An 11,050-nucleotide genomic window follows, 5' to 3' on the forward strand; every position below is an offset into this window, starting at 1 on the left:
AGCACAGTAAATATATCATCACCACAAAACTTATACTACTGGACAAATTTTAAGCTTTTATTTTGAAGGTAAAATCTCCCGTCTTCCGGTATTATTCTGTCTTTCTCTGGTGCGCTTGACGCAGCTCGCAGCATCCAAGGTGCGCGACGGCGAGACGCTCCAATCAGCAGCGTTGCATGAAGGCTTGGTCGCCTAAGCAACCAATTGTTTTTGATTTAGGGCGTGTCCAGTCGGAGGAGGCTGTACCACTATCAGAGGACATGGGTGTAAACTGAGATAAGGGAAGAACAGCACAGTGAGGGTGCATAATAGATTATTATAATGAATTCTTAACATGGGTTAAACGGCTTAAACGTCACTACGGGCTTTAAGTGTTTGGATTTATTTAGTAATCTTTCTCATGTAGCAGCTTGCATGGACTGGGCTTCACCTGCAATGATTATAATGAAGAAATAATAAACAGAAATATCATAAATAATGTATTCAATGAACATATGGCGTTAGTAGCAAGTGTTAGTGCAAGTCGATAAAGTGTTCCTGTCTTTTTAAAGGTCTTGGATAGAGCGCCAGCTGCAGAGTGGCATCATGTCCAAGTGTCTGATCAGAAGGGCTGCAGGGCAACACCCTTTTTTTTTTTGGAGCGGCGAAGGAGGTGCAGACAGAAGTGTCAAGACACTAGGGAGCAAGTCTCCTGCTGGAGGGCACAGTGACATGAAAAGCAAGTGGGATATTGATGCACAAATCTCTTCATCTCACTATCGGCTCAGTAGCAAGTAAAAGCTGGAACATGGTCAGACGGGTATTCTTTGTGCTTGCAGTTGTTTTCCATCTGTCCAAACAATCAAAATGTCAAGCTGAGTGCATGTGGGAGTGGTTCAGCTGGAATATGTGGTGAAGGGATGCACATAAATGCACCTTACAGTGGCACCCTGAGTGCATGCATTTTCAGTATGGGTGCCCCCCCCCCCCAACCCTTGACAGTGTTGGTGCCATGCTCTATATTGAATTATACAGCACCACCATTAATGGCAAACGTGTGGACTTAAATTTAATTAGATGAAAATGAAAGAGAACAGGAGTTAACAGATTCTTGCACAAAAACAATACATTTATTCAAGTGTTCTCCAGCACAAGTACATAAGGAGCCTTTATCTTCTCTCTGGACACTAAACATAAGTATGGGGTAAAAGTGGAGAATGACTGCTACATTTGCTGTACGAACTGGTTTTGAGGAAAGCATATAGGCCATAAACAATTATGACAGAGAGGAAGTCACACAGAGTGCCAACAGTATCACCGAATATAGAATTGACCTGCCTTGAACAGTGAAATGTAATGTTGCTGCTGATAAAAACAAATAAGCATCAATTTAAAACAACATTTTGGAAACAGACATGGAGAATATTACGGCATGGAATGTAGGATTAAGAAGCAATGCGTATTAAGCATACATTATGCTACAGTAAAAGTTATTACCGTTTTTTTTTTCTCGTTATGAGTACATGATTTTCCCACAGATAAGCACCAACTACAGCAATCTCTAGTCTAAAACAATATAGGAAACCTTTCATTATTTGTTATCCTTATTTTTTCAAGTACAAAGTTAAAATGCCTTTGTTAATATATTTATATGAGTGAAATAATAGTGCTTTTCCATTACTACAAGGAACTTAAAAACAGTCATTGTCAAGACAAGTTTATTTCTCTTCCAATCAAATATATTTTTCTTGATTAGATAAAATGTTTAGCACCATCAGAAACACCTACAATCCCTCTTTTAAATTCTTAGAAAAGAAACAAAAGCAAAAACACCACCATGTAGGGCTGTGCAGTGAAGTTGAGACCGTTCATCTTAAAGCTGTCCTTAGGCCACTATTAAGATCACATGACATTTTATCTGGACTCACTTGACACAAAAAAATCAATTTAACAGTACTAAAAAGTAGACTTGGAGTCTCCCTACATCTAACGCTCAAAGCAAGTTTTGAATCAAATTTGTCACTTGATTTTATTTTTAATCTAAGATTTCCTAATTTGATGATATATATTAGCAAAGAATTATATTTGTACATCTCATACGTAATAAAAAAAACGATAAAAACAAATTGAAAACAGCAACCGGAAAACTCTATGTACAAAATGTACAAACATTAGGGGATGCAAGTATTATAGGAGGGGGAAAATAACATCTGGTCAAGATATCACAAAGCACAAGGATTCATATCAACCCCATGTGCATGGACATAAATGATGGCAATAAGGTCACTTAAGAACTTAATTACATTACGAAATTAAATTTCAAATTACATTACTTTGAATTCTTAAATATGATATAGATAAGCGATAACATCTGTTTGTTTTTTTATCACCAACTTTGCTCTTTCAGTGCTGACATCTTGTCAGCTACTGCGTCAGTTTTGAGTTCTGACAAACTGCCGCCTAAATCCTCCATATTTAGCTTAGAGGTTACAATCAAGAGAATTTAGTTTCTGAACGTAATCCAAATTTGGATCAGCACTTAAATTTGTCAACATGACTACTAGGGATTTATAAGGGAAATGGCAGAGGACAAACTGTCTTTTCACAGGGGACAGAATATTATACAAAACACATGACATAGTTCTTTAACTCTGTCTTACATTTTACAATCTTAATAGAAATAGACATTCTTTAAATCTGGGTAGTAACATACTGCCTCGCTGCTTTAAAACAGAGAACAATATAGATGGTAAAGGTGAAGAGGGAAGAGGTGGGGGTTACAAATTTCAATCCATCTACTGTACACTGAGTCAAATACATGGGTTTCACATATCAAAATCCATTCTTTCACTTCTATTGGCACAGCCCTACTGTATACAAAAAGTATTACACGAGGGTAGATCAGTTCACATCATAAAACAAAACAAAAACAATTCACAAGAACCAATATTTTTTTTTAAAATATCAAGAAAAAATGAAGTATACATATAAAAGTGCTTTATAATGTTGGTAAAACAGCACAAAATTGCTATAAAAAGGTAGAAGAACTTTGTGAAGCCGCACCGTATTGTTGAGGATTTGCACCTGACAGTTTTTCAGAGGTGGAAGGTGAGGAGGTTTACCCGGTTTTAGAAAGGCCTGGTCACCCTCCCTCCAACGACCACCCTTACTAACAGTTGTACAGTAATATCATCGGTCAGGATGAAACTAGAAAAAAGTAGCTCACCACAGACGTTGATCTTAAGGTTTTTTTTTTTTTTGAATGACAGAAAACATCATTTCCCATGTGGCTAGCTTCATTTTCTGATTGTGCAGACCCAGGCAGTGAGCCCGAGTGTAGCGAGGCTGAATGATTGGATGAGCACCAGTATAATCTGTATAAAAGCTGTAAAACGCAGAAAAGAGGATATGCTCTACTGTATTTTGCAGTCTACTGTCACTCCTGCTTTTCTTTTGAAGTCGACACAACAGAACAGAACAGAACTTTTTCAAAAGTGTGAAAACTAGTTTTTCAAGCAACAGGTTAAGAGTTCTGTATTGTCTAAGTTGTCGTGCCACATGGGCTATGATGTTTCTCATCATCTAGGAGCACCATGGTATTGTAACCATATTACAGTAGTACCTTTATTACCTTCAGTTGTGTATAGAAACTGTAAACAAAGAGGTATTTGTGATCTGGTGTTTTGGATTCTCAGAGACACAGCTCTCCTGACACTGAAGAAAATCGCCTTCCCACCACATCTCTGTGAGGCTCAGTAGCTGGAAGCATGGCTACGCTGCAGGTGGGAATGGCAGCCCGCCCTGATGCTGGCACACAGCCAAAACATTTCACATAAGGTATCTTGAATTCACTTATCGCTATCTTTCAGGTGTCTTCCATCACATCACTGTGTCTTTTTAAAATTACATGTATAGCACTTTTCTTTCTCAGTGTCTTGAGAAGAAAGCATAGTCTCAAGTATAGCTTGCACAAATAAATCAATTAAAAAATATTTGATAACACTGCTAAAATGACATATCAAAATTAAATAGAATAAGAATTACAATTCAAATACAAGAAATAATGTGAAATTTCTACGTCAATGTTTCGCTTGCAAATTATACAAGAGTATAATTTGAGTATCAAGGCTCTTGTTTCTAGTCACAACATACAGTTGTATTTCCTAAATGGTTCAGAGCGGGTAATCTTGCTGCTCAAACACAGGCAAAGTAATCTTTGAGTGGTGCAAACAGGTGGCGGATAACTGGGACGCTCCATGATCTTCCTAGAAGCCTCTGCCTTGCCAGTCGGCTCATGTTGGACACATCTGTATAGTGGACAGGGAAGCCAAAGACCCTGGCAGGACAACCAACGGGTGCAGAGCAAACACAGACAGAAAACAGATAAACAGACAGGGAGACAGGCAGACAGACAGACAGATAGCGGAATAGGGGAAGACATGGGAAGACAATCTTGAGATTTCAATCTTCAAGAAACGCGCCAAAAGAATAAACAAAGAGGTGTGAAACGCAGTTTGAAGGACGATCTTTTTAGTTTTCATACCTCTCCATTTCAGTGCACCAGAGTATGTCTTCCTTCTCATTCATGAAGACAGGGAAGTGCTGGTCTTTGCCCTGCTTGATGGAGTTAGACCTGGTGGTGATGGTCCTCACCTTGCCAAACTGACGGGAAATAAAGGGAACAAGGGAAACATTAGCGTGTGAATGCAATATGAAAAACTACTAGACACTACTACTGCACTAGACAAGATTCTTATGTAAAAATACACCTGTCTCATCAGTCTAAATCACAAAGTGGGGCTACAATAGAGGAGAGCATCCCATCCCCGCTGATTGAGACGCTGCAGATTGGCCCTGTTTGACTAAATTAAATTCTGGTGTCGGTTGTGGACACTTCTCCAATCATAGGAAGTGACGAATCAAAACTTAAGAGTGAAATCCAGAGTGAAATCTCCTAAACAGCAGTGAGCAGCACTCTGTCCAGAGAAAGCTGGACATACCAACATTAGATCTTTTGCCTCTTTCTTCCCTTTGGTTTCCTATAAAGCATCACAGACTGCCTGGTTGGTAAACATGAGCATGTTGTGTGCAGTTTACTGATGCTACGTTACATGATTTCTGGGTATTGAAATCAAATTTTTCAAACAGTTACCTCTCACTGCCATTTGGAGCCGCCAATGCGCAAAGTTTCCTAGTGCAGCTTTAAACAATGAAACTAAATATGTCATCCACATTTTTCTGAACATATTCTGGACACATGCTATTATCACTAGCTACACCTGTGTGGTATTCTATTGTACTGGCTGTCAAAGAGTAAAAATCTAATTTCACAAGTTTCCATGTCTTTGACAGGCAGAGGTATCAGAGAAAACATAATTTTGCATTAGAGATCAAACTATCAGATCATTTTCCAACAAGTGAAGATACAGAAGCTGCATACAGAACTTCCAGGATGTCTCCAGCAGCAACAAGTGTCTCCAGTTTTTGTTAACATTTTACAAGGTGATACATGCACTTTTGTTATGTATTTGTTCTGTCAAAATATGAGTATCACACAAGTACCTTAGCTGTTCTGCCATGTTCTAAACAGTCCTGGAGGTCCAGCTTGTCGGTGCACATGGCAGTCAGAGGCCTAGAGGGGAGAAACAACAGGAGGGACAATGGTGAATGAATTAGATATTAACAGTAAACTGGTATTTAGACTTACATTTTGGGTCTCATTTATAAAAGCTTGTTATGCACAAATTTGGTGCTTGCGATCAAATCCAAGCCAAACTTATCTTGATGTGAAGTAATTTTGTTTAATTACCCAAATTTTGACTGTTACAGACACCACCCAACTTGGTTTTTAACATATTTTTTTAAATGTACAACAAAATCTAGGATAACGTCAATTCTATAAATGAGGACCCTTGGTTCGTGGTGTCGGCTGTTTCATGGTGCTGTTTCCACAGGCCTGCTGCTTCCCTCACCGTTCTCCCACCAACCTGTTCATGCCAGGAAGGTTACCCCAGAAGTAGCGTGCGCGGTGCGCAGCAGACACCTCCTTGGCATCGATCATCACTGGGTTGCACTGACAAATGAGATTATGCAGAAAAAAAGACACCAGTCAGAGAGGAACCAAAGCAAGAGGCTCTAGTATGCTGCAGTATTCGTATATTCTATTACAGTATAGTGAAGTATAGTCAGCATAGCATAGAAAAGTATTTGATATTGAACCAAACACCTGTATATTATTGCTTGATTGAAATGAATACATTGTCGCTCTCAGGGGAAACATTTGTATCTCCAAAATGTCAACTTTTAAGGAACTGAGAATAGCAGCTGTTTTTAGCTTGATGACAATGCATTTTTGTTTTTATCCAGTGGGTTTTGAAAGGGTTTCATAAGTCAGAGAGGTTTCTCAACCCATAGAAGGCCATGTAATCCTTCAGTTCAAGTGCAAAATTAAAAACACCAAAATTGGAGTTCCATGGTTTTCAGAAATAGAAATATACCTCTCCTCACTGGAGATCAAAACTATCAAAAACTCAATCAAAAACTATCCAGAGTCACACATTAAAACAAATAGATCAAGATCAACAGGGTCCGTGCATTACAGTAACTACAGCTACAGACAATAAATCAGTACCACAAGGGGGCATTCAGAATCCATCAATCCATTTTTCACTGATGTCACTTGAACGCACCATGCCTAGGTGTATCTAATCCTATAAACACAACCAGCACACAGTATTATTATCAGTGATGGAGCTGACCTCTAAAAAGCGAGATATGTCCCTCTTGTCGCTGACTCCCATGGCAACCACGTTTTCAAAGAGCCAGAAGAAAGGCCGGTCTTCGCCCTCCTTCGGCCGAGCCTCGTGCAGCAGCCTGTAGAACTCAAAGAACAGGCGGCCGGTGCCCTCTATGGGACAGAGACAGTCATTCCACACAGTGTTAAATCACAGTAAAGGGGCAAATACTCATGGCATCCTTGTGACTGGTCTATTCAGGATATCACCTAGTTTGATATTTAAATGCTCATCTAGGTGAGGTGCTGGGCTAGTTAAGTAAAGCCTGCAGATCAGGAACTTCATCAAAGAGACAAAGCTTTAATTTGACATGGATCTTTCATTTTGACCTGACGAAGATCCGCATTTGATCAAAACGTCAACAAAAGATGGATGAATGGATTTCCTAGTGTACAGGCTTCACTCTTTTCTACTGTATTCAAAAATCCGACATAAATCAACATACAGGTTATTGCTGCAAGTCACATAGAAGACAGGGGAAGCGAATATGTTGAGACTTACCATAAAGACCTTTCCTAGCGGGATTGACTATGGAGAGGTCATTGCATGGGCTTCCACCAATAACTAGATCAAAAGGACCCCACTCGTGTATCTGTATAGAGACAAGAGAAAGACAGAGATGAAGACAGAGGGAGGGGCAGGTTTAGAGCACAGTAATAGAGCTAATATGAGTGGCGCATTATAGTGAATGATAGGCAGTAAGGGAAAGTGAATTAATATTGCTCTCCCCTCCCTTAAAGCTGCACTAGGCAACAAATGACAGCAAGAGATAACTATTTCAAAAATGTGCTAAAAGGAAAGAATTCAGCTACTCTTGGAGTCCAACGGATGTTCCAAACAAAACGTTTTTTATTGGTAAACAAAAACCAACATGTTTTGACAGAAAGCCTGCTAGCAGTTTCCAGTTTCTCTCTTTTTTGAGTTCATGCACCATGGTTGTAAGGCAAGGTAGCGACAGTGTTTTTTTTTCTCATGAAACATTTGAGCTTCAGTACCCAGAAATCCTGTAACGTGATGTCAGTAAACAGCACAGCTCGCTCATGTTTACCAACCCGGCCGGTCTGTGATGCTTTATACCAAAGGGACAAGAGAGACAAAAGATCTCACATTCCAGTGTCTTGCTCTCAACAGAGTGTTTAGGAGACAGTTTGTATTTTGCTCTTAAAGGAACACTTCGGCATTTTTTTAACCTTATCTCCATGTATTGGTCCTCACTAATACATGCTATTAGACGCCACTGTGTCTGTCTACTCGCTCTGTGTCTCAGAAGACAGGCAGTGGTAAGTCCCAAAATTCACTGGAGGGGATTTCCAACTCGCAGAAACTACACCCGCTCTCTTCCTGGATTCTCATCTCCACGTCAGGCGGTGGGCGGTCTGACTGCAACCAGGAAGATGTAGTTTCTACGGGTTGGAAATCCCGCCGATGACGAATTTTGGGTCTTACCACAGCCCGTCTCCCGAGACACAGAGCGAGTAGACAGACATGGTGCCGTCTCATAGCATGTATTAGTGAGGACCAATATATGGAGATAAGGTTAAAAAATGGCGAAGTGTTCCTTTAAGCTTTGATTCGTCACCTCCCGTGGGCGATGAAGAGTCCATACCTGACACCAGGATTTTACTGGGATGAGACTTCTGTATTGCAGCCCCACTTTGTGATTTAGGCTGATAAGATTGGTGGATTTTTACTTCAATATTTTGCAGAGTGCAGCTTTAAGAACTACTGCCAATGTGCCCTTAAGCAAGGCACTTAGCCCCTCATCTGCTCTAGTGGAGCTGCTCAGTAGCCTGTTGTAGAGGTTATTTCCCAGTTTTGAATATATGACTGTGTGAATGTGAAGCGAGGCACTGCTGAAAAAGAGCATGCACACTCAGCAACCCTAATCTGGATAAAGAAATATATCAAAAATAATAAAAAACTGAAACTCACATGTTTGCGTGTGACGTTCCTCACATCGCCAACGTACATGATGCGACCCTGATGCCGGACGATTCCCACAGTGATGGAGTCTTCACACACCTCAGAAGCTATGTAGCGATCCACCTGGATGCCCAGTTCTTTTAGCACCAGCAGCCCTGCAGAAGACAGGGTCAAAGGTCAAACAGAGCATAGAAAGGTAAGGTCAGACACAAGATTTCCTTCAAGATTTGAACAAGACTAATGGACCATGCACAGAAAAGCACGATGTGATGCAATGCTCTGGATCTGGAAGAAATCCTAAGTCAACTAATAGTCGAAGCATTTTACTAACCAATCAAATAGTCAATTTAATACACATATCTGCAAAATGCTCCTCCCACATTATAACCCCCACAATATATTCCTCTGATGCCTGATGAATTTTTTAGGAAACAACTCATATAATACATTAAAGTCGCAATGAAACTGCATTTTGAGAGCATCTTGCTTTTGTAATTCAATGTTTTTCCGGTTGAGACAGTATGTTGGGGCGGGACATAATGCAGGGAGGATTGTTCAAAAGTGGCAGAAGGTGTATACCAATGAGATATCTGTTAGGGAGAGAAATTCAGTTATATTTGATGGTAGGGGCAGGGGAGGGGGTTGTTCAAAAATCTGCGATGGTATTACTGCTTGGAATGCTTATGTATGCCCACTGGTACACCAAGAAAATATGCTGTTCTCCAGGAAGCAATGTTACTGGGATTTTGATACATTTTTGACGTTCATTGTTAAATACTATATCATGTCATGGAAAATTAGATAACTGGGTGAAAAATGATTTTCAATTTCATTGTGACTTTAAGAAACAATCATTCAAACTGTCTCCTACACTAAAAAAAGCGCAATTCCCTTGCTCCCTCCTCACAACCCATTAGTCGCCCAAGTGTGAAAAATCCCTACAGTCCTCTGAGCCTATTCCACATTTTTAAGTGAATCCCACATTTATGGCTCAGTCTTATCTCTCATAAGTGAGATCAGTCTGTGCATTTGTGTGCTGTCCTACAATAGAAAGCACTACAATGTGTTCAGCGAGGACAGGGGCAGCTTGGTGTAACCCGATAGAAGCAGAGTGTTTCGTACAGACAGGGACTTTGTGTAGAGGGGAGAGGGGAATCCAGTTCTTGTCTAACCTGTTGCTATGCCATCAAATAGCGACAGGACACGAATGGGCTTCCTCTTCTCCGCCATGACTGGGGCGTATAGCTTTGGTGGTTCCTGAAAAACGACACCGAGCGAGGGGGGGGAAAAAACATCAGACACACATGAAAAGACTTCTTCTTCTTCTGCTTCTTCTTCTTCTGTGTGAGGCCGGTGTTGGGATTTTAGCCCTAAAGGTGCATTACTCACAAAATCCTGGTCGTGATTGTTAGCAAAGAAGTGCTGGAGGCGGCAGGGCCAGTCGGTGCGGCGCTCCAACAGGCCAAACACGCCCTTCTGGCTGCACATGTAGCAGTTCCAGGGGTCTTCTTTAATAGCCGCATGGGCCGCTCCGGGCCCCACGAGGAGGTCAACACACTCCACACAGAAACACCTGGACACAGATGGAGCAGGCTTATTATGTAATACACTTAGCTGGATGGCTGGATAGATAGATAGATAGATAGATAGATAGATAGATAGATAGATAGACAGACAGATAGATAGATAGATAGATAGATAGATAGATAGATAGATGTGTAAGTACTAGGTAGGTTAAAAAACAGATACATAGACAAACAGACAGACAGACAGACAGACAGATAGATAGATAGATAGATGTGTAAGTACTAGGTAGGTTAACAAACAGATACATAGACAGACAGACAAACAGACAGATAGATAGATAGATAGATAGATAGATAGATAGATAGATAGATAGATAGATAGATAGATAGATAGATAGATAGATAGATAGAAAGAAAGATAGATAGATAGATAGATAGATAGATAGATAGATAGATAGATAGATAGATAGATAGATAGATAGATGTGTAAGTAGGTAGGTTAAAAAACAGATACATAGACAGACAGATAGATAGATAGATAGATAGATAGATGTGTAAGTAGGTAGGTTAAAAACAGATACATAGACAGACAGACAGACAGACGGATAGATAGAAAGATAGATAGATAGATAGATAGATCCAACAGGCAGCTGTTCAACTGTTTGGCCTTTTTTTTCCATGCTGTTTCTGTTGATGGGATCATTTCACCAGGATACATCTGATCAAGTTTATGTTTAGATAATGTCTTGGCTTGTTAGCTAGCTAATAAAGCCAAAAACCAACTGTTTGTTTAACTGAGCTTCTCAAGCTACAATTTGTAGCGCTTTG

The 11,050-nt window shown here is 40.1% G+C and overlaps 1 protein-coding gene across 1 annotated transcript; it reads right to left on the reverse strand.

Moving 5' to 3' along the window:
- Positions 1 to 1,042: 1,042 nt before the first annotated feature.
- LOC139649172 (DNA (cytosine-5)-methyltransferase 3A-like) lies at positions 1,043 to 10,269 on the reverse strand (the record flags this gene model as incomplete). Its single annotated transcript, XM_071525501.1, has 9 exons — positions 1,043 to 4,315; positions 4,523 to 4,641; positions 5,542 to 5,611; positions 5,952 to 6,052; positions 6,738 to 6,886; positions 7,275 to 7,365; positions 8,706 to 8,851; positions 9,869 to 9,953; positions 10,086 to 10,269. Coding segments are annotated over 9 exons (1,087 nt in total), but the record flags the coding sequence as incomplete, so codon positions are not given.
- Positions 10,270 to 11,050: the final 781 nt, after the last annotated feature.

This window comes from Centroberyx affinis, unplaced genomic scaffold, assembly GCF_046629955.1.
Source record: "Centroberyx affinis isolate AG114_WGS23_722 - 3 ecotype Tasmania unplaced genomic scaffold, CSIRO-AGI_Caff_v1 ptg001299l_1, whole genome shotgun sequence".
Lineage (NCBI taxonomy): Eukaryota > Metazoa > Chordata > Actinopteri > Beryciformes > Berycidae > Centroberyx > Centroberyx affinis.